Here is a 27,972-nt window from a genome sequence, read left to right as displayed (position 1 = left end):
GAGCTCAAATTTTCAAAACTAACGCTTCACATCTCAAGACGCGCGTGAACAAAGTTTCAGTCATCTAAGTACAGAAGAAAAAAAAGAAGAGAGAGTCCATGTAAGACTCGAAAGAATTATCTAGTTTCGGAGCTCTAGTTTGTACCCAACCACCACCACTGAGGGCAGCACATCGCCGCATGTCTCGCCCAGAAGGCCATGGTGGAAACCTATTAAAAACCATATAAGATAGCTTAAATCTATGGACACGGGGATTCGAACCGTAGGTGCTAGCTCCATTCTACAATGAGCTAGCCAACTATGGCTAGCATCCGCTTGCATGGTGGGAAACTTATTGTGCCATTATTACTAATGTAGTGTACTCTGCGGCACGCCTCAAGATTTAGGATGCAAGTTATATATATTTTAGATCATTGGATCGATCCAAAAAATTAATAAAATAAACTAGAATAGCATTACGTGTAAATAATTTAGGAGGAAAAATAAATTAGAATAGCGTACCATCATAATTAATTAGCTGATAAAAATATTATTGATACCGACTCGCATCCTACCTCGAGCTTCATGCGGCTGCACCGAAACTCCAAAAAATCGCATCAGCTGCGTCTTGGCCACCCGGCAGAGCCACGAACCATCGGGCAGAGCCATGGGCACCTCACACCTGATGGGCAATTGCATCGGGACATTGGGGCAGAATTGCATCACTGATGTCAGAGAGCTTTGGATAGGCCGGGTATCACGTCACCAGCCCGTGTAGTAGAATGCCATCCATCATCGATCAGCACAGCACTGATGCGCTTTCAGAAACGGGGAGAGATTCCCTTCGCCAGGGCTGTCCTGGTGTCCTGTCGATTTGGTACAGAAAAGTTTTGAGGCAACAAACACATTCAGGGCTACACGGGTAGTTTTGCATTACCTGAACCCGGTCGAAATATATCCCCAAAATCACCAACATCTTCTGCGATCTTTTGCACGGGAGGAGGGAATCATCGCAATCAATCCATAGTCCCTAAACTTGTAGTATCAAGATGCTGCGGGTGCAAGTTGCCGGCGTCACTGTTCATTCTTCATTGCAATCTTTTAAATGAACTGAACTGTCACGAGCTTTTTTTACCACTGTAAACGAACATATGAATGGCATCATTGAGGTCGACAGGTGCTCTTGATCGAAGAGGACAAGGATTGGTCACTTTTGCATGACCTCACTCTCAACTGCTACGCTTTTATTGGGATTTGTGGATCACGCCCGCCTCCTTTTGGCTCCCTTTCCAGGATCCACAGCACTCGCATGCATGTTTCTTTCTCCATCGCGTCTGCCAACATGTCTGCTGTACTATCCATCCATATAGGCAGCAGTGCAGCACTGAGCTCAGCTCATCACGGACTCTCTAGCTGTCTAGCAGTAAGGTTCTGCATCTTTTTTGTGATTTTTGTTAGGCTTGGAACTTTGCCATCCCTTTTCTTTGTGGAATTGCTGATGGAAAGGTTCTGAACTTTGTTTAGCTGCAGAGCTCGTGACCATTTCCCTATTTGCGCTTGAAGGGAACAAAATACTGGGAAATGGATGTGAAAGTGTACCTATTGCGCCCCATAGGTATTTCCCCCTGGCCTGTTGGAAGCTCGTGAAACCAACAGCTTCAGGAAGTACTTCATTTTGATGCGAAGCAGTGCGCATCTCTCGTCAGCACTCAGCAGAAGGCGACCATCTTTCTCAACTTCTGCAAACGCGGGATTAGAATTTAAGAACTCAACTTCTGGGTGCTGCCTTGCTGGGCTTTTTTTCTTGCTAGAGACTAGAGAGAGTATGCTATTGACCCTTTCTGTAGATAATGTTTAGGCCCAGCCCAATCTCCGGAGTATATTCACTGCAGGCCGAGAAATCTAGCATGGCCTGCCCTTCGGTGCCATATATGCCCAATCATCAGATTTTTCGTTCTTCCACCGTCTTAGCTAATTTAAGCCTGAACAAAAAGTAGATATAACTGATAAGAGCGCCGTGGAAAAAACCGAACAGCTGTTTATCAGGAACAAATGAGCAAAATCTGAACTAAGAATTTACTTAGTGGCATCATCTTATTTTCCCTTTTGAAGAAAACTTTTAGCCGCATAACATGGAGAGGTATGCACAGATATGTCTATATCCTGGACTCATGAGCCAGGCAACCAAAAATGTTTTGTTAGAGTGTGGCAAGAGCAAGGTAATGTGCAGTTTTTCTTTCCTTAGGAGAAATGGCATGTGGGTCTTTGGGGCGCATGTGGCGGGGACATTAGAAAAACATGGTTGACACGGTACCGAACCAATGATACCCAGTATCAGGCGAGATAGCAGCATGATCATCTGTTAGGTAATACAGCTAGCAACTCCCATGTGCCCACTCATTGGCCTGTGTGCGTGGAAGCATGAATACTGTCAAGCCGAATCAACTAAAAGAAATCATGGACCCCTGATGACAAAGCAACTAAATAAATTCAGACTTGATATGAAACTTATCTTCGATCAGATGAAGGATTTTTGCAGGTTATCAAGAAGGGTGTCTGCCCTCCTAATTCTACTCTCTTTTCTAGAACCGTACTGACTAATTTCTATAGATCCGTAAACCTAAGTCGTAATCGTGGGGGCAGAACAAATTCAGTATCCCTAACATGGATGATCATGTGAATGCAGTGTACACTATTTGATAATTTGTTTACCTGGCATATGTAATAATGTAGGGGAGGAAATACCATGATTTTCATTTGTTTTTCTTTTTTTTCCAACGGGAATGGACTTGCCAGCTTGTTCAGAAAGTGACAAAGCCTCATAAATTCCCAGTACCGGATAACGATCATAATGCAGCAGCTCATGCGGCTGTGGGAGGACAAGGATCACCGTTATCATGTGAGCCTTGGCCTTGGCCACGACATTCATTATCTCATATCGTTTTCCTGCATGCAACCCCGAAAATCCTGTGACCTGCACGCAGTCACCACAGTAGCATGAGACTCACCAACAAACGAACGAAGACATGCATAAAGATAAAGGACACAGTCCATGGAGACGGGAAAGTATCAGCAGTTCATGCACCTTTTGTGCATAGCATCAGCAGCTCCGATCCATATGCATGCATGTGTACCGGCCCACAGTTCACCGGAAAACCGCCGTCGTCCTGCAGCCGTCTTCTCCTCGCCCGACAACAGTTAGCTCACATGGCAAACGGCCAGTGCCATTTGCCGACCTGTTCCTTTAGACGGCTCACATACAAACACTGAACCCCACAATGCTTTGGTGGCTTGGTGCACGCAGTTCTGTAGCGGCAGCGCAACTTGCCGCGTCCCCACACATCACATGTCCTCAATCACCTACGCAGCCAATCTCTGCGCCAGCGATGGTGGCCCGTGCTGTTCATGCACGGTTCGGCTCGGAGTACAGAGAATGGCAGCATGCCATGGCTGTGTGTCCGATCTTGTCTCTGAAGCTGATTCACCGGGGCTCCCTACCGGTGCCGCTGCCACAAGGCATTGCTCATCCTTTTCTGTGTCCAGAGATGGCCATGGGAATCGGATAATATGTGTAGAGGTGCTGCAGTCAAGCCCATGGGAGCCGTGGAGGGGGATGATGGTGAAATGCAGCCACCGGTATATATCCATGATCTGTCTCGCTGTCATTGCGTCTCTGTCAATTTGCCATCCGCCCTGGAGAACAGAAATGAACGGATAAGGACATTTGAAGTGGCAAGATTGATTGGCATGGTGTAGGTTTATTGTACATAAGTACATAACATTCCTCTTTACGATGGGGAAAAATTATATTCTACAAGAGGCTGTTTTCCTTTTCATTTTCTGGACTCAATAATTAGAGGTTCCCTGTTCAGTTACCTTGTCTGACACATGGCAGGTAATCATGCTTTCACAGGTAAAATATCAGCAACATTTTCATTAAGCATAAGTTATGAAGTGGTGATCCTTAAGAAGATAGCGTATTAATAGCGTATTAAAATAACTAAAGTACACATATATTGTCAATTTGCTCTTTATTAACTGGGAAAATTGATTTATAATTGTAACCTCCGCTGGATAAGTGATGTTCTAGATGTTCAAACATAGCTTTGAACCTTTGGGGTTCAAGTGATGATTACAGCCAGACTTTAGCCACCAAACATAGGCTTTTTGACCTTGTTAGCCCCAGGCCTTCGAATGGCAAATAGATTGTAGTTTTTTTCGCCTAGCTCATTTGCTTTAATTGCACTGTTCATATTCTTCACTTTATGCAATTGGAACTTACAAAAGGGAAGCAAGCATATGAGAGAAACATGACAACTAAATTCATGTACCAAAACAACAGTCCAGCTATCAGAGAGCGGTCCTATACTTGTATATGTTACTGATAGGTGCGAATTACTGTAGTATTTATGCTCAGCCGTATTAAGCTTCAACATGGCCACTGCCCACTGCCAACTGCCACTACATGTCCACATGTTTCATAAGCTGCACGTTTAAGAGGATACCGAACATTTCGCCTTGTACCAAATTGAGGTTTACGCATTAGTCATGCACCAGGAGCGTACCTAAACTTTTGGTAGCAATGTAACATATAACAGAACTACCTGCCTTTACTAGTGTAATCGGCATGGAAATTGGTCTTCCATCATTGATCTATATCTGTTCGATTATCAAATTTTCAATAGAAGTTAATGAATCTTACAAGTTTTATTCAAACTAAATAATAGAGTAGCACATGGATAGACCACGTTACATTTTACTACTAGAGTAATCTACCTGACCACGTTACATCTTACTAACTTATGACCTATTTAACATTCCCCACAGTTACACGTATGGTATCCGAAGAGGGAAAAACACACACGATATACTCATAGAAGATGATATGCAATTGAGTAGCATCATGTGCAAGGGACTGGAAGTCAAATGGCATGAAAGGGAATACAAAATTCATGACCCCACATTAAAATTGATTGAAACTACATTTGCACCGTATACAGCACGATGTGCCTATGTGGATGAGCACCATCTCCGGGAGCGAAATCATTACATGGAGTGGATGAGATTGGCTATAGACAACCTAAAATGTAGCCCTAGATTCTAGTGGTCAAACAAATTACAAAAAGAAGAAGCACCATGTGCATATAAATGGTATTTAAATGGAAGATTGAGACAGATGATCTACATGACTTCTTAACTTATCTAGCAACCAGAGCATGGTTAAAATTTATAATAGTGATATGTGAATATACAATGCTGGTTACGCTGTATCAAGTATTCAGAAAGTTTACCTGCAAAGATCAAATACGTGATTCTGTTTAGCCAGCAAAAAAAGGATAAGAAGGTATAGCAGTGGACAATGACTCTTCCAGCTAGCAATAAAAAAAGCTCCATTTCTCTTGGAAAGATCTGAAAACATGACAAAGATAAGTGGAATAATCAACAACTATCAGCTAGAATACCAGACGCAGACAGTGACAGGCCGAACACAAACCAGTATAACAGTAACCTTCACCGAAAGGCAGTAAATGGAAATGAAAGGTAAAACTTGATAGACATGATAATATAATTTCCACATACCAGATCTTTTTCTTTTGTGCACTGTATAAAGCAGGATAATGGCAACCTTCACCGAAAGGCAGTACAGATTGGACTCAGTAGGCAATACTAGAGGAGCACGATAATTTTAGGCAATACTAGAGGAGCGCAATAATTTTAAGATTATAATACTGAATATGCAAGTTCTGAAAGTCATCTATTGGGTCCCATAACTTAGTAGAATATGTGTTACACCTGACAAGAATTTAGTATTTTTAGATACTATACTAATAATTTTAGGGTTGTTTCTGCTTAAAAGCTTCCTTAAGCATATGGAACACTCTTGCAAAAATTGTACTGACTGCTGAATACTAGATAACAGTTATATTTTTAACAAGACGCCAGCTAAATCCTCTCATATTCTCCAAGTGCATTGCTTCTACTTAATGCATCAAACTCCAAAACCATGAACATCGTCAAGAACGAAACAAATTGGGCACTGAGGATTTCAGTTTCGTGTTCCTTCAGAAAAAAAAATCCACATCATATAGTGTGGTGTGGAATTGTCCTTGACTCCTTGCCATGATACTTTCTCAGTATGTATCTATTCAATCATTTTATTATTCTATAAATATGTTCACATACCATAAGCAATATCTCAGACCGCTGTCAAGTCATTAGCATTAGTCTATGCTGCTACAGTGAAACATAAATGCAGGAAATTGAATGGCACTAACCTGGTTGTGACACCTGATATGTAATGTGAGATTATCAAACAATTCAAATAAACCAGCAGGTCAGGTTTTGAACTTGCAAGTTGAAATTGGAGGACTAAAGGACCCAAATGCGCTCACCTTTGCATGAGGAATTCTTCTCTGGAGTCGTATTTACCTTTTCTTTTGTTCTCCAACTGCTTATTTTGAATATTGCTTAGAACACAAACTTCAGCAATAAAATGTACACCAGTTAAAGCATAATCATAATTAACGTTCCCTATAAAGCGGTGCATCCTTCCATAATACAGTGATTAATTCCATTTCATCACAGAAAAGCAGCAGACACTCAGCACAGCACAAGATTCCATGGGCCAGTCCAAATCGTAGGAGCCATCTCTTGCCATCCTTCAATAAAAGAAGCACCAACCTGATAAAGCTAGTCATAGACCATGTCACAAAGACTAAAAGATAATGCTAACATGCAAGTCCTTTTAGGACATCCAGGCTCAGAATTATGCAAAGGACCACAATAGGTTATCTAAGGAACCAACTCTGAATCAACTTTGTCATAAACAAAAAAAAAAGGATAACCAATATAGGTTGACAACAACATCCAGCCTAAACTTCCTTTACAAGCGACAACTGTGCTCTCCTATGAATCTATGACAGACACCTTGTAAGGGCCTGTTTGGTTCCTCAGGGCTAAACTTTAGTTCTGTCATATCGGATGTTTGGATACCAATTAGAAGTATTAAATATAGTCTAATTACAAAAACAATTGCATAAATGGAGGCTAATTCGCGAGACAAATCCATTAAACCTAATCAGTCCATGATTTGACCATGTTGTGCTAAGTAAACATGTGCTAATGATGGATTAATTAGGCTTAATAGATTTGTCTCGTGAATTAGCACCAACTTATGCAATTAGTTTTATAGTTAGCTCATATTTAATCCCCCAAACATACAATGGGACCTGGACTAAAAATTAGTCCCTGTATCCAAACACCCTCTAAGTACATAGAATCTAATCCAATAGCAGGGTTAGATGTCCTCGGCCTGACAGATGGTTGGCTTTTATATTATCAGGAACAAAAAAAGTTTTGAGTTTTGAGTTCAAACATTGCAGGAATCCATGACTGTATAGCACCAGGATGATTAAGATTTTTCCAAATAGCGGATGAAGTTAATACATTCTTTGCTGTGCTATCTCAAGAATTTAGCTTTGAGAGTTGGAAAGGAAGTAGGGTGGTGGGTAAGACAACTGGATCTTGAGAAAGGGCCAACGCAAAAACTCTTAACAAGAAAAAAGTACTAGGTGGCAAGGTGGGCCGATTAGCACGGGAAAGCGTGCTCTTTCTCAGAATTCAGCAAAGGGACAAACTTTACATTTCCTGAGGCCCCCCAAATTCCCACAGCACCAACATGTCCCGTCCCCTCTAGCCACCAACTGATGCCAGAGTTTTTTAATGCCAGAAAAAGGCCAGCAAATGAGGCTCACACCCAACAAACTCTGTCTCAAATCTCTGACCTCAGAACATGCACCAATACCTCACCATCATAAATACCTCCTCCATCCCTCCCCACCACTGCCCCCTCACAACCATAATAACCTCCCTACAAATAGCCTCCAGTCCAAGGAACCAAGGCGCACACAAAGCAGCAGCAGCAGAAGCAAGCAATGGAGATAGAGTCGGTCAAGTGTGAGTGCTGCGGCCTGAGGGAGGACTGCACCCTGGACTACATTGCCAGCGTGAGAGCAAGCTTCCACGGCCAATGGCTGTGTGGGCTGTGCTGTGAGGCAGTCAGGGATGAGGCGTGCAGGAAGAAGGCTCAGCCGGGCGTGGAGGAGGCTGTGAGGGCTCACATGGCGTTCTGCAAGATGTTCAAGTCGAACCCCGCTGTCCGGGTGGCTGACGGCATGCGGCAGATGCTCCGGAGGCGCTCCGGTGACATGTCAAAGCCAGAATCAGCCAAGAAGTACAGCACCTCGCAGGTTGGAGATGAATCATCGGTGACACTGTATTGAAGAGTTCATCCATCCTAAGGCTTGTAGACCATCTAGTCCTCTTCTCAGGCTGAAATCCCTTCCACCTTTTGTCAGTTTGATGTATGTTCTCATCATGCCATCTTGGAATGTACATAAGATTCATGAGAATAGATGCTAGTATTGTCTGGCTTTTTTGATGAAGTTGCCTTCTTTCTGTACTCACAACACAATCATTGAGTTGATGAGATATGCTTAGATATACTAACACTTTTGTGTCTGGGACCTAACAAAAGAAGGGAGTTGGTTAGCATGTGCAAGCAGTATTGTTCACACCTCAAGTCACCGTTCTTGCTGTACCTGACTTGACCCGTGATGCGGACACTACACCATCAAGGGATCCATGCATATTACCTAGCTGGTGGTTGCACGTTGCACCACAATGTTGTGCTCTTCCCTCTTATACTCATCTGCTTTCTGATACTCACAATAACGATAATCGACCAACTCTGCTCAGAAAAAAGGTTAACCGACTGAATTGAGCTTACTATAACGTTGTAATTGTCATATATGACTTCCTATTGGAATTGTAAAATTGTGGTACTGCAGTGTCATGGTCACTTTTTGCAAGAATGCCTGTTTCTGAAATGGATTCAGTTCACCATCCCTTTTCAAAATAAGTACTGAAACACCAAAAGTGACAGTTAAACAACTGTACTGTAGTTTCACCTTTGGAAAACTCCCCCTATGTGTTCGCTTTACAGTGACAATTGATGATTTTATAACAGCTTAACTTATGGTCTAGTCATCTAAATTTGGGTACCATGCTAAAGGGTGTGACTTGGATTATAGCTCATGGAAGGGACTAGTTTCTCTTCTTTCTGATTTCGTTTTTGTCAGTTATCCACATTTTATGGCGGCAGAACGGTTACCTAAATCTTTCTTGTGTGCAATGCCGAGCAAGAACAGAGGTGAAAAGTGCAGATCTAAAACCATGCCATCGAAGCTGTTCATAATCAATTAATTAATCACGGTTGAGCGTGCCTTGTCTGTGCGAAACACCATTTGAGATAGAGGCATGGCTTAGATCCCCTTCTTCTGGAGGAGGATCACATGCAATCGCTACTGCAGCTGCAAGACAGGACTGCACGCATTGCTATGCGTTCAATTTTCATTGCACTGACACAAATTGTAGTATATGCAAGCTAATTTCAGGCGTATGGTTCAGCGTTTCAGAGGCTGCAGCGGATAGAGTTATCATGTAAACTGTGGCACTGACATAGACTATCGTAACGGCACTGACGCGCGGTGCAGCGTTGCGAACGACCATGCCGTCCAGAACCCAAGCACGACGAGGCATGGGCCATTTCGTAATGATTTCGCATGATCAAGAAAGGGAAATACCAACAGAGCAGCGAAGCAGCGCGTGGTCGCTTGCCACAAGTTAACACTCGAGTTCAGAGAGGACGCACGCACCTGCACTGCGCGTGTACCGGTGCCTGCGCAATGCGTCGAGCACCTGGAGGGCGCGCGTGGTTCGGGGCCGCTCGCATCTGTTGCCGCCGGACCACACCTCCTCAAACGGGAGGCCCCCCGTCACGATCGAGCGGCCGACACAAGCACCTGCCAATCCAAGCGATGGTTTGCGAGAGCTCATCATGGCGTCAGGGATCGGAGAGGCAGCGTCTCCGTCGCGTGAGGGGAGCGTGCGAGGCATGGCATCGCACGCGGTCCGTCGCCGTCGTCGCACTCGACGGCGCAACGGCCGCCGACGGGGCCCGGTGTGGGGAAGCAGAAATCAGAACGCGTTTGGGATTTTGGACAGGGAATCCGGCCGGGATCGTGGGCCGTGCGTCCTTGATCCTGGAGGTGGGCTGGGGCGAGATCTCCTCGTGTAAACTCCCGGAAGCCCAAATACACGATCCAGAAGCCCGTTTTCGCTATCGTCTTCTTCCTCAAAACCTTTACGGCCCACTGGGCTGCAAACCCCTCCACCGCACCGTGTCACTATGCAGCGGGTCTCGCAGCTCGCGCTCCTCCGCCTCCTGTCGCCGCCGTCCGCCGCCGCGGCCGCTCGCCGGGCTGCGCCGGTGACCGCGGAGGCTGTTTCCGGCGGAGGATCAATCCTACTGCCCCGTGGCGGTGGCGCCGGTGTACGCCCCCGACCACGTCTTAGATTTAGGGGTTCTGCGTTCCGTCCATCCGCGTCGAACTCTGTCTGAGCTCTCATGACGCTTGTGATTTCGCATTAGGTGGCCGCGAGCATTTGGAGTGGTGGCGGCCCTGGGATTCGGTTGGCTCGGAGGCTCTGCACCTACGACGAGAGAGGTACAACAGGCTCCGGTGGCTTCATTTCTATTCCTGTGGTTGATCGATCTGATGGGGATAATTAGGTTTGTCAAATTTTGTCCTGGGTTATCAATAACCCTGATCAAGCGCATACCCGATTGTTCCTACACTCGTTGGTTGTGAAATCACCTTCCTAGACTGTTCATCGTTGTAGAATTTCCTTATTGGATCTCGGTTGATGGAATGCATTTTTCCTGGACTACCCTTTGTCTCGATATATTTTTATGGCACTATTTTTTCGGAACTGTGTTCAAATGCAATGCTGAGATGTCCTGTGTTCAGAGTATCATTTTGAGCAAGAGTTTTGGGAAATTTGGTTCAATGTTCTGTTATTTTCTGGTTCCTGGTGAAAACACTAGTGTGGATTATGTCTTTTGGCTTGACCTGAAATGGTGCACAGATGACAGGGCGCTTGAGGAGGAAGCTGAGAAGAAATTTGGATGGATATTGAAGATATTTTTCCTAGGAACTGCTGGCCTTGTTGGCTACCAATTCTTTCCATATATGGGTATAAATTCTTCCACTACTAGAGTACCAGGATTGAGTTATCAGCATAACAGGATATTTTCTGATTGACCTCCAAATTTCACTTTGCCTGTCAAGTTTTCAGGGGATAACCTACTTCAGCAATCTATTTCACTTTTGCGTGTCAAGGATCCCTTGTTCAAGCGGATGGGAGCTTCCCGGTTAACACGTTTTGCAGTGGATGGTAATTAATTTTACTTAAGCATGTGTGAGTGATTTATCTAATGTATTGTTGGGCTTTAGACCATGATAATAATTAACTGCTTAAAGAGAAAGAACTAAACTTGCTGTAGTATGTTAATATAATTGACTTAGATGCTTGTTATGTCGTCACTGTATTGATGATGGTTTTGTTTCTCTGGATTGAGGCCCTTTCTGTCATTATGATACTCTACTTAATGACAACATGAAGGGTCTTATTGCTAACACTTTGTTCTTGTGTGCTTTTTTTGCTGCTTTTATAGATACTGGAAAATTGCACAAAAATAAAGTTCATCTGCTAGTGGCATTGTTTCTTTGAATGTTAGTTCATTTAGAAACCCTTGACGGTCTATCCCTTCGCACTTGTATAGCAGTTTAGGTTCCCCCTAGCTATCCATGTCCTGTAACATAATTGAATATCCTAATGTTTTCCTGTCCTGATGCCTAGGTCCCTACTTGTAACTGACAAAGGGTTATGACATTGGCTCGCCTCATTTCTTTGCATTTTAGAGCTGTACTTATGTCCCTGTCTACATATTTTATATTGGTTGGGTTCTTAATAAAACAATAAGTCGTCTTGTGTGGAGGTAATCAGAAAAATATCTAGATGCTTGGCTTGACATCCTATTTTGCAACGAGATCATAATGCACACATGCTCATTTTTTAGAAAAATCCAGAATTCCAGCTAACATTTATTTGGGTTTGATCAACATGGGGCCATGCAATATGGGCTTGCTACTAAAGGTTTTCAATTATCATAAACTTTTAAAGATCACTATCAATCTACCATGCTGGCTGCTATCATTGACATAGTCTTGTCTGCTGTAGTAGTAGGCACTTGCTGTGGTCCATAACTGAATGATCTTGACCAAGTTCCATAGTTTTAAGCTGATTGTCAATAGCTACATATCACTGCTTCCACAGTCCGAGTGACTATCCTACCTAGATATATAAAAATGAAGTCTTATAGTTTCAAGTCTTGGCTAAATGTTCCACTTATTTTTCCTATAATGTGACATTCAACTTGAACCTTCACTTCATTTTCTTTATTCATTCTATGATCTTTAGTCTTATGAAATATTCTTTACTAATCCCTATGGGCATAGACCAAAGAAGAATGAAGGTGGTTGAGATGGGGGGAGCTCAGGAACTTCTTAATGTATTGGAAGGTGCTAAAGATGATAAAACACGTAAAGAAGCTCTAAAAACTCTTGTTGCACTTTCAAAATCTGGTGAGTAAACATTAGCCACCTCCTGTCCCTGTATCCTAGTTAATTATAGTTTACCTGTCAGTCCAAAGTGGTTCATTAATATTCCTAAGTCCTTTCATTTTTGCTTTTACGCATTATCATGATTGAATGGCTGTTGATTAACTTTTGTACAAAAGGAGACCCCAGCGACAAAATTCCCATTAATTTCTCTCTTCATCTAGGTCGCTCTGTTATGATTCCAAGTTCTATTTTGATTTTTTGAAGTTTTGAGTGTTTATTCTAGATAGTACGCACCAAAAAAGGGCCATGCGCAACTCAGGTTGCCAAGAATATTGGAATTTATCAATTTCTATTTTTAACTTTGTGGTCTGCTAACTGATCATGTGACAGCATGTAGAAACAAAAACTGATCATGTGACAGGCCTGCCACTTTGTTCCAGCTCTCATGAGTCATCGCTCTAGGAGCGTTTGTATTCATGTTGCTAAACTGACACTGTTTTGTGTTACCTAACATTTAACACTTGCTGTATGCCCATGCTGTGATAATGATTTCTTGCATTTGTTATTTGTTCCTTTTTTTTCTTTTGAAAAAGATGCGGTAGGAGATCTGCTATTTATTGATAGAAGAAAAGAGTTTTACAAGAAAACAAAAATTGGCAACATCAAAAGATTCCATCAAGAACACGACAGAGAAACCCAAAACAGTTTACAACTCTAGGAACATCCCATCATAATGCAATAGACTAAGGCCTCTTTTTTATCGATGCCAATCACTACCCTGCCAAATTTTTGGCATTGACTGTTTTCCGCCAGCTGCTGGTCAAACTCAGGGTGGTAGAATCCTTCGCCAAAAATTTGGTGAGCCAGCAAATTTGCATGGTGAGCATCATATCCAAATGAAGTCTGCTTCATTTGTAGGGCACCCATTTTGACAAAAAAAAAAATCCTCTCAGGCCATGTTGAAAATGACACTTGCTTGAACAGAGTTTGTTTGGAAGGTCCACTGTTCCATTCCTTCCAATGGTTCCAACAAACATGTAAACATATATGAATACTGAATTAGTACTTTGTGTTTTTGAGCTATCCTTTCCTATACACTATTCCTATAACATTTTCTTTGTAATGTACAGAAGAAGCTGCAGGATTTTTGGACAAGGCAGGTGCCTATGCAATAGTCAGCTCCACTCCCAACTCCCCAGAATACGCTGAGATCGAGACTTACAAGACTAGTCTTCTGACGGCCATAGATAAACTGAAGTCATGACGTACGAATGGCAATGGATATAAGAGTTGATGCAGCGATACATTTATTCCATACTTTGCCGAGGCGGAAAATGCCCAATATTTTGAATGGACAGAATTCATACTGGCGGTCTTTTGGTGACCATACATCGGCTTATTCTTTGCTGGAAATGCATGTCTTGTACATTTGTTGTGAACAGGCAGCACTTTCACTATGCCTTTTCTGTGGGCCAATAACAAGAGCTTTATTTGGTTAAAGCAGGGTTTACAGTCCAAACTGGCAGCACGTGGACAGTGTCGGGTGCTCTTTTGTTGTATGATGCGCACTGAATTGGTCTTTTATTCGAGGAACACATTGGTCCAGATTAACAATACCAGTGAACTCTAGAATATTTTTGATGAGTTATGGTTTGAGACATCTGGTTTGGTTCTTTTGATCCTGTCACGATCTTTAGCTTCCTTGTCGTGAATTGTCTGGTATTCTTTTGAGAACAGGCCACCGGTCTCAACAAGATTTTGGCAGTTTGGATCAAACTACCATCTGAAGTTGGTCGGCTGGTCGCATAAGAAACCATGCTGAAAACAAAGAGCAACCTAGGAAAAAGTCAAGAGTAGGACTTGTCAAGATAGCGAGGAAGGTAGTCTACATAACCCCTCAAGTAGACTCGTTCCATCATAATAATACAATGCTTTAACAAACTCAGGTAAAGAAGATAAAGTGATAAACAAGACTCGACTTTGACTCGATCTATAACTGCTAAACATGAATGACAAAACATAATGTGTTTTTTCTTTTTCAGCAAAAAAATAATATGACGCTAAAATACAAGGTAAAACCTTTGAAATCAAAAGCAGCAGACTATAACTGTATTTCCAGTGCTGAGGAAAACTTATTATTCTGGTGTTAAACTTTCGAAAAAGCTTGCTAGCAATCTCTCTCCAAACATTTGAATACGAAGCATGCTAATTGCATCGGGTTTCATTAGCACGTTATACTGAAATTCATCGTTACATTTGAATACAGAAGCTGCGAGATGCTCTCATGCCAATGAGTCGGGAAACCCGGATGCCCGGCGATCAACTCCGATGCATGTTCTCCGAAGTCCAAACCCCTAGGATCGAGGAAGGATTGTCTCCGGCAAAAATAAAGTCGCTGCTGCGTCCGCTGCCGAGGGTAGGGTTGGGCATAAAACCGGATGCCCGAACCCCGAACCCAAAATACCCGAATTCGAAAACCCAAAGCAATCTCGGGTAGCAAATTCAAGAACCCGAAATTACTTCGGGTAATTCGGGTTTCAATGTCCGATACCCGAATTACCCGAAATCCGAAATTATAGAAGGTCTGCCTAACTCTCAAAGTTCCTGCAATTACAGCCCAAGCAGCCCACTACCAGCTCTACACGGCCCACCAAACCAAGCACTCCATCTCCCCCGTCAGCCACTCATCCTGTAGTCCGGATCCCCTCACTCCTCCGGTCAGAAGGCAAAAGAATCTCTCGTTTGTTCTCTCTGTCTCGGCGCATCTCTGATCTCTCCGCCGGCCAGCTGCCTCCAGGCCAGAGGCCACCGCCTGGGTGCTGCGGGACGGATCCATGGATGCGCTTGCTCCACGTTTGGCGGCCGCGCTAGAAGTTCCGCGGCAGCGAGCGGGTCGACCCCGGCGGCGGCGGCGGCCCGGCCTCCACAACTGGCCCTTCCCCTGCGCGATCTGCTCCCGCGGACGCGTCGAGGAACGCCCAGGTCCACGCGGTGCTCGTCCTCCGGTTTGAGCCTGCCAAAATCGTTCTCTTGCCGCAGCTCCTGCGCTCGATCTGAGCCTGGATCCATGGTGTTTCTCGGATATTTCGGGAATACCGGAACCCGAACCCGAAATATCGGGTACTCGAATTGTCGGGTATCCGTTTTTCCAGACCAAATCTCGAGCTTTAGGGCATGCATAGCCCATTGTTAGGGCATGCCCATTTTGTATAGCTGTGTCTCTTAAACGGTCTTAGGAGGGTAAATGAAAGGGTCTTCGTTGAGAGATGATCTCTTGCACATCTTTTTAAGAGTAAGAGATAACATCCAGTCTCTAGTATGTACAGCCCGTCTCTAGTATGTACAGCCCTATAAATACTTGTCTCTTTGGGAGTCTACTCTTGATTATTTATTAAGAGGTAGTTTGTAGAGATCTTAACTGTACTTAAGTATCTCTTATACCTTGAAAACTGTAAAAAGATCTCAAAGCTGTACATGCCCTTAATTTTAAAAACCCAAATTTCTGAATACCCGAAAAACCCGACCCGAAATTTTCTGGTTACCCGAATGCAGCCAGGCCAGCCCGGATGGCGGGATCTCACTGCTCACTTCGCCCGAGATCCTCGGCGCCAGCCGCAGCGCAACCCGGGCCCCCGGAGCACGGGCCACGGGGCTTGACGCGGGGCTTGACCTCCGATCTCTCAGCTCACGGCGGCACGGCGCGGAAAAATTAAAGCCGACACGACGAAAAAGGGCGAGCAGAGCAGGCACGCCCCGCACGAACTCCCCCTCCCCCGTCCTGCTCCCTCCTTCCCTCGCCGTCTCCACCGAGGCGCGGCCCCGCTCGGCTCCTCGCTGTCCCCGATCCCTCCCCTCAGATCCGCCGCCCATGCCGAGCCCTAGCCGCTAGTAGCGCCGGACCCGCGCCCCCGGACGAAAATGGGCCGCCCCCGGACGCTCGGCGCCGGCGGCATCGACCCCATCGCCGAGGAGCCCCACCACGCGCGCTCCTCCCCGGCCGATGGCCCGGGCCCCGACCCGGCGGCGCTCTCCTGCGCGATCTCCGCCGAGGCCAGCGCCGTGCTCGCCGTCATGCGCCGGGGCCTCCGCCACCCGCGCGCCACGGCCGCCGACGACGCCGCCGCCGAGCACCCGCTCGTCGCCTCCCTCCGCTCGCTCCGCCGCCTCGCCTTCTCCCCCGCGCCCCCCGCTGCGCTCCCCGCCGCCGCGCTGCGGCCCTTCCTCGACGCCGTCCGCTCCGAGGACGCCGGCGCCGCCGTCACCTCCGCCTCGCTCGCCGCGCTCCACGAGGTCATGTCCCTCACGGGGCCCGCCCTCCCGGGCGCCGCACTCAGGGAGGTCGTCGACGCCGTCGCCAGCTGCCGCTTCGAGGCCGGGGCCGAGCCCGGCGCCGAGGAGGCCGTGCTCATGAGGATGCTGCAGGCGCTCCTCGCCTGCCTCCGCGCGCCAGCCGCCGCGGCGCTCGGGGACCAGCACGTCTGCACCGCCGTCAACACCTGCTTCCGAGTCGTCCACCAGGCCGCCGCCAAGGGCGAGCTCCTGCAGCGGTTCTCGCGCCACGCGATGCACGAGCTCATCCGCTGCGTCTTCGCACGCCTCCCGCAGATAGGCAGTGCTGATGGAGTTGACGGTGCTGTCAAACCAGAGGTAAGAGACTGCACTTTTGCTATTAATAGTCGCTAGTCCTGCGTTGAGTTTACAAGTGCCAGTCAACCCCGCATCTCACTCCTGACCATACCAAAGTTACTGGATATAAAGGAAATTAACAGCATTGCACACGCAAAATGGGATTCTAGTACCACATTCTCACTTAAATAGCTTGTTCAGTACTACACTGAGCAAAACGATAGAGTTCTCTTGTGTAGTTTCAAACTATCGTGGTAGAAAATCACACGCTTGAGATGGAAATTACCTTTAGTGCATCTATTGTGTCTTAAGTGTTAGGTTTGGGAAATATATACCTTGATATGAATGGCGGTTTTGTGTCATCTAACTTCATATCTTGTCATAACCTCTCTTGGAGATGCCTCTGTAGCGCCTCTTAACGAGTTAAAAATGCAAATGGAACTGTATGGTGGAACCAGTGAGGTAATCTTTGAGGCAGGAAATGGTGGTTATTTACCCTTTTATGCTTGATAACTTGTGCAAACAGGCTGAATCCCATAATGTGGATGCATATACGGTCGATGAAGTTTTTACAACAAGTTTGGGAAGAAACATCTTCATCCTTGAACTCATGAAAGTTACCTCTTAAATCAGAGCCAAAACCAGCTGATTCGAGAAACACACTCCATTACTCCATGTGGTCTTTCTTAGCTACTAAGCCTCATCAACTCAACTCTGTTAACATGATAAATGTTTCAAAAGTAGCATCACCACTACAAGGGCCTTTGATTTTTTGCCAATGTAGCTTGCCTCCTCAAATATAGCTACACGCACAGTTGATGCGACATTGCTACATTGCTGCAACACAGTTGGCCTATGTGACACACTGACACTACCGCAGCACTGTTGACTGACTTGCATCTTCTAGCTCCACCCTACGTGTGTAACCGCTGGCGTTGCAACTCTACGAGCCTACTGCTAATTGAGTTTTTGTTTGCGGGTTGTGAGAGGAAATCAAAGTCGTGTTGGGTTTAGTTTGTGGAGTGTTTTTATGTGTTTCAACTTTCAACTCGTTTGGTGAATTTCAAACATAAATCTTGTTCGGACCATGGAAAATTGCTTATAGCATTAAATATGAATACACAGAGATTGCTTCATCCAATAGGTAAACTTGCTTAACAGTAAGGTAACCCAATTGACAATTTTATGTCCGTGCATCCATCTGAGCTTTATCTAGGTGGGAGAAAAATTAACAAGGTATGTGTCAGTCTACACCCTACTAATTGTTTCGCTCATTGGAGTATCAGAAAAGGGCCTTTAGATGTGGAAGTCTTCCTTGGTGTTTGTTTCCCTACTGTGAACCGTTGACAAGTGTTATTACATGCACAACATGCTAGCATTTTTGCTTGATGGAAAAGGTTTAGTAACTGCTTTTTTTATGTTCTTGACAGATGGGTGGCACGGATATGAATCATCCTTTTGGTATCAGGCAAATGGAAAATGGTAATGGAAGCTACATGTCTGAGACAGGTACCTCTGATGAGAATTCTGCGGATGGCAGTGGTCTTGTTGTGGAGCCTTATGGAGTCCCTTGCATGGTGGAGATCTTCCATTTCCTGTGCTCTCTCCTCAATGTTGTTGAACAGATTGGCTTAGATGAAGATCTTCCTTTGTTTGCTCTTAAGTTGATCAATTCAGCAATTGAGCTTGGTGGGTCTTCAATTCAGAAACATCCAAAGCTGTTGTCCCTAGTGCAAGATGAGCTTTTCAGAAACTTAATGCAGTTCGGGTTGTCGATGAGTCCACTCATCCTTTCAATAGTGTGCAGTATTGCATTGAATCTTTATCATCACCTCCGGACTGAGCTCAAGCTGCAGCTTGAGGCCTTCTTTTCTTGTATAATTATAAGGCTTGCACAACCCCGTTTTGGAGCAACATACCATCAGCAGGAGGTTGCAATGGAAGCTCTTGTAGACTTCTGTCGACAGAAAAATTTTATGGTGGAGATGTATGCCAATCTTGACTGTGATATAACCTGTAGGAATGTTTTTGAGGAGCTTGCAAATCTTCTATCGAAGAGCGCTTTTCCTATCAACTGCCCCTTGTCTTCCATGCACATACTTGCTCTAGAAGGCTTGATTGCTGTGATTCAGGGAATGGCTGATCGTATCGGGAATGCAACCTCACGCCCTGTGCTCATGCCTGTGGAGCTCAATGAATACACTCCTTTCTGGACTGTTAAGTGTGAGAACTTTTCTGATCCTTGGCATTGGGTGAAATTTGTCCGTCAAAGGAAGTATGTCAAAAGGAGGCTAATGATTGGTGCTGATCACTTCAACAGGGACCCAAAGAAAGGTCTGGAGTTTCTTCAAGGCACTCATCTGTTGCCCGAGAAGCTTGATCCCCAGAGTGTGGCTTGTTTTTTCCGCTACACAGCTGGCTTGGATAAGAATCTTGTAGGAGATTTCCTAGGCAATCATGACGAGTTTTGCGTTCAGGTGCTTCATGAGTTTGCTCAGACCTTTGATTTCCAGGAGATGAACCTGGATACAGCTCTACGTCTATTTTTGGAGACTTTCCGGCTTCCTGGTGAATCTCAGAAGATACAGAGGGTTCTTGAGGCCTTCTCAGATAGATACTATGAGCAGTCTCCTCAGGCTTTCGCAAACAAAGACACTGCTCTACTACTGTCCTATTCCATTATAATGCTGAACACTGATCAACATAACATGCAAGTGAAGAAGAAGATGACTGAGGAGGACTTCATCAAGAACAACAGGAACATAAATGGGGGCAGTGACCTCCCACGTGAGATGTTGTCTGAGCTATACCATTCAATCTGCCGAAATGAGATTAAGACCACCCCTGAGCAGGGTATGGGATATTTTGAAATGTCTCCCAGTCGTTGGATAGATCTGATGCGGAAGTCAAAGTCTACATCCCCATATATTGTTGGTGACTCTCAGCCTTTCCTTGACCATGATATGTTTGCTGTTATGTCTGGCCCTACCATTGCAGCCATTGCGGTGGTATTTGATCATTCGGAGCATGAAGATGTTCTATTGACCTGTGTGGATGGCTTTTTAGGTGTTGCAAAAATCTCTGCATTTCATCATCTTGAGGATGTTTTGGATGATCTCGTTGTTTCTTTGTGCAAATTCACCACACTATTGAATACCTCTTTGGTTGAGGAACCAGTTACTGCATTTGGAGATGACCTGAAAGCTAGATTAGCAACTGAGACATTATTTACTATAGCTAACAGATATGGTGATTACATACGTACTGGCTGGAGGAACGTGTTGGATTGCATCCTGAGGCTGCATAAGCTAGGGCTTCTCCCTGCCCGTGTTGCTAGTGATGCAGCTGATGATTCCGAACCTTCTGCTGAAGCTGTCCAAGGAAAAGCTGCTCCTAGTGCCATTCCTCCATCTCATATTCCAGTGATGGGTACTCCTCGGAAATCTTCTGGGCTTATGGGAAGGTTTAGTCAGCTGCTCTCTCTTGACAGTGAAGAACCAAGATCACAACCAACTGAGCAGCAACTTGCTGCTCACCAGAGAACTCTTCAGACAATTCAGAAATGCCGCATTGATAGTATATTTACAGAGAGCAAATTCTTGCAGCCTGATTCACTATTGCAACTTGCCAGGGCTCTGATTTGGGCAGCAGGCCGACCCCAAAAGGTTACCAGTTCACCAGATGATGAGGATACAGCAGTTTTCTGCTTGGAGCTGCTGATTGCCATAACACTTAATAACCGAGACCGAATTGTGCTCCTCTGGCAAGGTGTATACGAGCATATTGCCAACATAGTTCAGTCCACAGTTATGCCATGTGCTCTCGTGGAGAAAGCTATTTTTGGACTCCTGAGAATATGCCAGAGGTTACTACCATACAAGGAGAACCTTGCTGATGAATTATTAAGGTCACTCCAGTTAGTTCTGAAGCTCGATGCACGTGTAGGAGATGCATACAGCGAGAACATCACACAGGAGGTTGCACGCCTCGTCAAAGCAAATGCGGCGCATATAAAGTCACAGATGGGCTGGAGAACAGTAGTAATGTTGCTCTCCATTACAGCTCGCCATCCTGATGCGTCAGAAGTAGGTTTTGAGGCTATCATGTTTATCATGACAGAGGGGGCTCACCTTTCACTAGCAAATTATGGCTTCTGCATTGAAGCATCGCGGCAGTTTGCTGAGTCCAGGGTTGGTTTAGCTGATAGGTCTATCCGTGCCCTGGATTTGATGTCTGACTCTGTCAGAAGTCTTGCCTTGTGGTCCCAAGAGACAAAAGGAACAGGTGAAGAAGGTGAGAAAAGGCTGGAAGCAATCAGAGAGATGTGGCTCAAACTGCTGCAATCACTCAAAAAACTGAGCCTGGATCAGAGAGAGGAGGTGCGAAATCATGCGCTAGCTTCGCTCCAACGATGCCTAACAGTTACAGAAGAAATCTGCCTCCAGTCCGCGACATGGTCTCATGCCTTTGATCTCGTCATATTTGCCTTGCTCGATGATTTGCTGGAGATCAGCCAGAATCATTCCCAGAAGGACTACAGAAACATGGAAGGTTCCCTTGTGCTTGCCATGAAACTAGTTGCGAAAGTATATCTTCAACTGTTGCCAGACCTTTTCGGCCTAAGCAGTTTCTGCAAACTGTGGCTGGGAGTCCTGAGCCGGATGGAGAAGTACATCAAGATCAAGGTCCGAGGCAAGCGAAGCGACAAGCTGCAAGAGGTGATCCCTGACCTGCTCAAGAACATTCTACTCGTGATGAAGAACAAGGGAATCCTTGCAAAGAGGAGCACGATTGGGGGTGACAGCTTGTGGGAGCTGACGTGGCTTCACGCGAACAACATCTCCACGAGCCTGCTGCCGGAGGTTTTCCCAAGTCAAGAGTATGAGCAACAGAACAGTGCCGGTAGCCCGAGAGGGCCCAATGCTGTAGAGGCTTAGTGCTAAAAGTTTCAGGTGTTATCTATGACGGCGTGTGTGTAAGTTTATTTGTTTTACTAGGTTACCACTGCTTGCGTGTTCTAACCCATTGGAAGTGTAAGGTTTTGATATTGTAATCGTGTACCGCCTTCATTGCAAGTATTATAGCATGTGTTTATTCCGGCGAGCTCAGAGACATGCTTATGTTCCTTGCTGATGGTAACTGTTTGTCATATTGACATTAACATGACAACTTGACGTGCCGTCTCTGTAAATGGAATATGTTTTGCTCAGAGACATGCTAATGTTTCAATTCAACCAAGACTCATTTTAGCATGTGAGGTGCCCTTACGCTGTACATCTGACATTGCTTATGCGATGCTTCATGCTAATAATTTAACCGGCAAACCAGTAGGTCAGGTTATTTTTATTCAGCTCACTGTTGATTTTACCTCAATACTTCGCTCCGCATCATTTTTCACATCATGAAATGTTATGGGAAAAATAACATGAAAAGGGGACGAGGTGAATAATTTACAATCCCACAGCCAAACACTACTTATCTTTTTATTCAGTTGTATACTTAAATACAATGAACATACAACCGGCATCGAGGCAAAACACCCGCAACGGCAATTCTCTCCAGGATTCAAATCCCTATCGGTTTCTCAGCAATCACACCAATCTGAGAAGGTGGTAGCAGGCCTGCAGCAACCCCGGGCATTCAAGGATGAGTTGCGCCTCCCTGCATATGATCATTGACTGGTGGGGGGTTTACCACAGGAATATCCAAGCTACCGCCTTCGGCCTCTGGGGAGACCTCCCGCACATCAGCGATCAGCGCCTCTGACTGCTGGAAGCTGCCCCACTCTGCATCGCCAATAGGACGGATGTCCACCCCATCCACGGCCAGTTGGACCTCGGTGCTTTCGCTGGAAACCAGGACTGATCTAGAGTCGCTTACACAGGCTTTATCTACATCGTCGTCTGACGCATCAACGTGCTTTGTTAAGGGAGGGGAATTGTCAGCACTGGAGCATGATTCAGACCTCTCCTCGCATACTTGCTTTGTGCTGCTCTGTTCTCTGCGACAGTGAATTTTGTGTTTTGGCCATTAGCAATCACATAGTGTAATGAATGAATCTATGTTTCATGCATACTTCATATATGTTGAAGGAATGAGAACAAACCTCTGGACTTGTGATTGGAGTTCACCAACCAGGGCTAGAAGCTCTTGCTTTTCTTTCTCCACAGCATGCAGTTTTTCAGCAGCTTCCTTTATCCGAGCTGCAGCATCTGCTTCAGAAACCCTTGCCTTCTCCTCCGCTCGGGCAATAGTTGCTTCCTGAATCACTGCTTGCTCTCTAGCTTTTCCTAGTTCAGTGCGCCACATATGAGCCTCTTGAAATGCAGCATCTCTTTCCTTCATCAACTGGTCCTTCTCTTTGCTCAGGCTAATAAGCTTCTCTTCGGATTGTCTTAGCTGCAATGTCCCCAAGACCATGTTCATGTCATGAATTTAGAGGACTAACAAATAAAAATTAATGTAATTTACCTTAAGCATTGATTGTTCTATTTGCCTTTCCAAGGCTCGTTTTAGGCGCTCAATCTCCAAACATAGAAGTCGCCTCTGTTCATCCATTGTATGTGCCGCCGAAGCAGCAGCTTCTGCAGCCTCTGCAGTTTCTGTTAATTTGTCTGCTATTTCCTTTATTGTAGCATCACGAGAACGAATATCCTTAGCCAAATGCTGCAATTCCTCATCTTTCACTCGGAGAGTCTCCTGAGAGAGCAAAAAACAGAGCAAGGCGAATTGATCAAATCATGCATGGTGAGATAATTAAGAATGCCCCAGGCAGTCACCACACAAGGACATCTGAACAGTTTGGCAATGTAAATCATGGAACTACTATACTATCAGCAAAATGTTGGAAGTATGAAACACAACAAAATTTTTCATAGCATTCTGTTCTAGTGATGAATTTAAATAAATGTGTTATAGCACATTGTATTTTGCCTCAGGCATCTTAACTAACATCAAATTTAATGGTATAAAAATACTGAAGAAATCATGCGTGTGTAGTATATGATGACCATAAAGGGCAAAGTTTTAACTTTTAAGTGGGTATATTACTGCGGTTGCAGCAAAAATTAAGTTAATCTGCAAGTGTTACTGGTAGAAACTATTTTAGAGAATTGTTATCATGATAGTATTTTTGAACAGAAAATGAACTAATAATCATTAAGAGATGAATGCAGACCTTCATGATTGTTAGGTCATCTAGTTGGCCCTCATTGGAGTTATTTGGACCCAACCCAAGAGCTGCCCTCATTGAGACCTTCATTGCTGCTTCTATCTCTTTGGTAGCCTCCATGGCTGTTGCATTAGCATTAGCAACTGCAGTAGCAACAGTGCCTAATGTAGCTGGAGAGCCATTCCCAGCCAGAGAATTAACTGCCTCTTTATGAGCTCGGAGTACTAACTGAGTTGCGCTGTTTAATAACAGATAACTAATCAGAATGCAGTAATGAGAATGACTCCAACATTGTAGTTTAACTATGCAACGGAAATGGTACGGTAGCAACAAAACACACAAAACTACAGTCAGGATGCAGCAACAGGAATAGGACTCAACAAGTCAACATTGAATAGCTTAACTATGCAAGGTAGAATTCAACATAATCCTACAACATGCCAAATTAGTAAACTACCAGGCTGGAAGAAGAAAAAAAGGATTTCACCGCTACACCACATCATGTAAATTTGATCCCATTGAAAGGTTCTTCAGGTTATTATATCACTACTGGAGTACTGAAAATAGATAATCCCTAGCCTAAGCATGAAGAGTATTATCACAAATTCTCGGATCAATGAGGAAATGAATCATATCGTATAGATCTGCATCATGGGAAATTCGAGACAGTTTCCACAGGGACACTGTAAATCATACAATTACCAAATGGATGACAATACAATCTCATATTGACTTTACACTCACATTGGAGTTTGCATGTTGCACTGAGATAAATTTTTGCTAGGTATTTGGCTTATTAATATAGATAAGACAAAAGTGTGAAACAAACCGTATTGAGCATGTATTGACTGGTCAGGGATCAGCAAGCTTACTGTAATGTAGATACCCAAGCTTTCGCGGCACCAGGAGTTTCAGCGCAAAGAAAGTAATCTTTCTTTTGAGGAGTTCCGATGTCTAAATACAGTAAAGGAATACTAAAAGCTTCAACCATGCGATACTTTTATAACTTTTATATATAAGTATTTAAGACATGCTTTCTAAAAAAATCACTTTGAGATCAAAATATGGGAAAATAGGATACAGAAGCAGCAACCATCATACTTTGGCATCCCTCTGCAAAAAAATAAAAGGAGAAATAATTGTAGGTTATAACCCTAACACTTAGGTACAACGTATCATGGAAAGGTTATGTTCATGAGATGTCTTACTGAAAGTTCACAGGAGATAAAGTAATGGTGCTTGAGGCATCAAACAGAATGGTCCCCTTAATGGCAGTTTCATTCCTCCGGAGTCTGCACCAAAAGATCAGCGCTTTCTAAGGTGATAGTTGTAATTTACTTGGCATTCTCAGTTATGAAACAGGCAAGGTTCCATACTTGTATTCCATCTTTCCAGAAGTGGGGTCCAATATGACCCATCGTTCATTCCATTTCCGCAGCTGTTTGAAAGAAAATCATAAGAGTTTGCAAGGTGAAACTGCTGGGTAACACTCACAAGTACAAACCTAATTAGGAAAAATGAAAAAACTATGTTCACTATGACAATACAGTTGTGTACATGGAAACAGTTGGTCCTAGGTGAACCATCAAATAGTAAATTCTAGGATAGTAGTGAGTCAACAAATACCAACAGAGTTCCTCTTCAATGTGTGGCCAGCCCAACCATTCACAGTTCCACCCTCGCAATGTAATGATACATCCGCAATATCAACGGCAAGGATTTCAATCAGTTCTACCATTCTTAGGGCAACAAAGGTACTTGAACAGATGCGATAAGATTGACTTTTCTCCTTTTCTCTCTCTGCTAGAACCCAAAAAAGTAATACCAAATTATGTGGAAGACACAATTCAATGCACCATTCCCAATTATCACGTGGTGGTTTTCGTAAAACTAAGTCCCCTGATCATGGTATGCTAAGACAATGTACAGAAACACACTCAGCTAATCACATCCCAAAAAGTTGCCGCTACCAACCATATTAGTTACTACTACATAATTAATCGGTAGTCTGATATTAACACCAAATCCAGCGCCAAAGCCGAACCCTTCCACTCCTAAACCCTACGGTTAACAAAATCTAGCATACAATTCAAATCTTAACACGCCTAATTAACCCCGCGCGAGCCATTTCCCCATGAACATCTAGGCCAGGAACCATCATACCGTCTCAGATCGCTTGAGCAGGGGGCCCTGCAGCAGGTACCTCCCGGACCCCGACGACAGCTGGCGCTTCACCTTCTCCAGGCTGCTCTCTGTGTCCCGAACCCTCTGCAAAATCCCCAACGCCCACAACAAAATATGAACCAAAACACTACCACCGTCTCATAGGGGATAAAACAACAGAATCAACCTCGCTGGGCCGCGGGGCGCGTACCGGGGAGCTGCCGTTGGTGGCCATGGCGCGGGCGGAGAGCGGCGGAGGCGGCAGGGGCAGTAGGGTTTTGGGAGCGGAGACCGACGGCGACGGGCGGGGAGGTAGGGCGGAGGCGCGCGACCGGCCGGTGGGGAGGGCGTACAGATCGATGGGAGGATGGAAACCTCGCGCTGCCGGAAATGCTTGTGCTACGCTGGCGGGGACTACCCGCGAGCTGTCGGTCATGTAGAGTGGGCCCGCCGACGATGCCTCGGGTGTCAGTCACCTCCTGTTGCTTGGCTTGTGGGGCGGCTTGTTTGGGTGATTTGTCGTCATCCATGCTGGTTGTTTAGTTTGTAATTCGAGAAAATCCAGGGGGAAATGCGAAAAAGAAAGTTTATTTTTTACACGTCAAAAACCTTAGGTGCTGTTCGGATCCAAGGGCAAATGGCAAATGGGCAAATGGCAAAATTTTTGCTCCTATCACATCAGATGTTTGGACGCTAATTAGAAGTATTAAATATAGTTTAATTAAAAAACTAATTACATAGATGAGGACTAAATGACGAGACGAATCTATTAAGCCTAATTAATCCATAATTAGCAAAATTACGGTAGCATTTGCCCTTTTGCACTTTGGTGTGTTTGGATCCAAAAGTGCAAAAAAAGTGCAAAAGAGCAAAAATTTTGCACTTTCTCTTTCTCTTTCCATTGGATCCGAACAGGCCCTTATTTGGTGCACGAATTCAATATGAATATTGTGGAGATTTAGAGCATCCCAGCGGTCCTTCAATAAACATCTCCCAATAATATATTGAGACATACCAATATCACTGCTATGAATTATTGGAGGAGATACTTTTATAGGTTCCCAATAATCTCATCCTAGTACAACTAACATATTGGGATAGCTAAAATTCTTCCTTTATTTAAGGGGAGTTGGGTTGAAAAATTGGAACAATCCAATAATTATTGGAGAAAGGAAGAGGTATTAAAAACTGTTAGAGCATATTTTTCTCAGCATTAACAGCTTATTAGGAGAGAAGGAGACCACTAGAGATGCTCTTAAATTGGGTTAAAGATAGCAGGTATAGGAGCGCACCGTAACGTATCTTAAAATGTGGAATCCAGCATTTCTAGAAATCCACAAATCAACAAGTTTGTGGCGCCCCATCATGTAGAATGGAAGAACGACATATCGATGAAATTAAAAGCCCTAAGTTCTTAATTTTCTTATTGCTACTCATCTACGCCGTTGATTTCAAGATGTAGTATGCTTTAGTTTTATCATAACTCAAAATTTCTAACTTTTCCAA

General features: G+C 44.5%; 4 protein-coding genes and 1 long non-coding RNA gene across 7 annotated transcripts; 3 read left to right on the top strand and 2 right to left on the bottom strand.

The window, feature by feature from the left end:
* Nucleotides 1-97: 97 nt before the first annotated feature.
* LOC112877470 lies at nt 98-5,471 on the bottom strand. The gene is made up of 6 exons (XR_003225493.1): nt 5,271-5,471; nt 3,065-3,672; nt 2,692-2,953; nt 917-1,961; nt 555-845; nt 98-209 (listed from the first exon to the last, which is right to left on the bottom strand). It is a non-coding gene; the product is annotated as an uncharacterized LOC112877470 (long non-coding RNA).
* A 2,340-nt stretch (nt 5,472-7,811) lies between these two features.
* Nucleotides 7,812-8,539, top strand: LOC112878044. The gene has a single exon (XM_025942437.1). It carries the CDS (start codon nt 7,914-7,916, stop codon nt 8,259-8,261), a length of 348 nt encoding a protein of 115 aa, XP_025798222.1. The 5' UTR covers nt 7,812-7,913; the 3' UTR covers nt 8,262-8,539.
* A 1,660-nt stretch (nt 8,540-10,199) lies between these two features.
* On the top strand, nt 10,200-14,130 carry LOC112878042. 2 transcript variants are annotated; one of them, XM_025942435.1, is made up of 6 exons: nt 10,200-10,372; nt 10,472-10,547; nt 10,969-11,076; nt 11,179-11,277; nt 12,402-12,527; nt 13,637-14,130. In XM_025942435.1, exons 1-6 carry the CDS (start codon nt 10,229-10,231, stop codon nt 13,768-13,770), a joined length of 687 nt encoding a protein of 228 aa, XP_025798220.1. In that variant the 5' UTR covers nt 10,200-10,228; the 3' UTR covers nt 13,771-14,130. The 2 variants fall into 2 exon arrangements, with proteins under 2 accessions (XP_025798220.1, XP_025798221.1); XM_025942436.1 differs by lacking the exon at nt 12,402-12,527.
* A 1,954-nt stretch (nt 14,131-16,084) lies between these two features.
* Nucleotides 16,085-22,345, top strand: LOC112873545 (ARF guanine-nucleotide exchange factor GNOM-like). Its single transcript, XM_025936537.1, has 2 exons — nt 16,085-17,153; nt 18,563-22,345. The coding sequence occupies exons 1-2, from the start codon at nt 16,425-16,427 to the stop codon at nt 22,067-22,069; spliced, it is 4,236 nt and encodes a 1,411-aa protein (XP_025792322.1). The 5' UTR covers nt 16,085-16,424; the 3' UTR covers nt 22,070-22,345.
* Nucleotides 22,346-22,508: 163 nt separating this feature from the next.
* LOC112873547 (switch-associated protein 70) lies at nt 22,509-26,890 on the bottom strand. Of its 2 annotated transcripts, none has more exons than XM_025936538.1 (10): nt 26,654-26,890; nt 26,467-26,571; nt 25,680-25,741; nt 25,512-25,595; nt 25,385-25,416; nt 25,176-25,257; nt 24,310-24,541; nt 23,604-23,831; nt 23,239-23,531; nt 22,509-23,133 (listed from the first exon to the last, which is right to left on the bottom strand). In XM_025936538.1, the coding sequence occupies exons 1-10, from the start codon at nt 26,699-26,701 to the stop codon at nt 22,773-22,775; spliced, it is 1,527 nt and encodes a 508-aa protein (XP_025792323.1). In that variant the 5' UTR covers nt 26,702-26,890; the 3' UTR covers nt 22,509-22,772. The 2 variants fall into 2 exon arrangements, with proteins under 2 accessions (XP_025792323.1, XP_025792324.1); XM_025936539.1 differs by having other exon boundaries at nt 26,678-26,889.
* Between the last annotated feature and the right edge of the window lie 1,082 nt (nt 26,891-27,972).

This window comes from Panicum hallii, chromosome 9 (assembly GCF_002211085.1).
Source record: "Panicum hallii strain FIL2 chromosome 9, PHallii_v3.1, whole genome shotgun sequence".
Taxonomy (NCBI): domain Eukaryota; kingdom Viridiplantae; phylum Streptophyta; class Magnoliopsida; order Poales; family Poaceae; genus Panicum; species Panicum hallii.
Note: the sequence above shows the minus strand (reverse complement) of the source record. Positions and strands in the feature narration are given on the sequence as shown.

Coding starts and splice junctions, on each gene's coding strand:
- LOC112878044 (XM_025942437.1), top strand. CDS start 7,914: ATGGAGATAGAGTCGGTCAAGTGTGAGTGCTGCGGCCTGAGGGAGGAC.
- LOC112878042 (XM_025942435.1), top strand. CDS start 10,229: ATGCAGCGGGTCTCGCAGCTCGCGCTCCTCCGCCTCCTGTCGCCGCCG. Junction 10,548..10,968: donor CTGCACCTACGACGAGAGAG/GTACAACAGGCT, acceptor AATGGTGCACAG/ATGACAGGGCGCTTGAGGAG. Junction 11,278..12,401: donor AACACGTTTTGCAGTGGATG/GTAATTAATTTT, acceptor CTATGGGCATAG/ACCAAAGAAGAATGAAGGTG.
- LOC112873545 (XM_025936537.1), top strand. CDS start 16,425: ATGGGCCGCCCCCGGACGCTCGGCGCCGGCGGCATCGACCCCATCGCC. Junction 17,154..18,562: donor ACGGTGCTGTCAAACCAGAG/GTAAGAGACTGC, acceptor TGTTCTTGACAG/ATGGGTGGCACGGATATGAA.
- LOC112873547 (XM_025936538.1), bottom strand. CDS start 26,701: ATGGCCACCAACGGCAGCTCCCCGGTACGCGCCCCGCGGCCCAGCGAG. Junction 25,417..25,511: donor TTATCTCCTGTGAACTTTCA/GTAAGACATCTC, acceptor ATTTTTTTGCAG/AGGGATGCCAAAGTATGATG. Junction 23,832..24,309: donor ATGACCTAACAATCATGAAG/GTCTGCATTCAT, acceptor TTGCTCTCTCAG/GAGACTCTCCGAGTGAAAGA.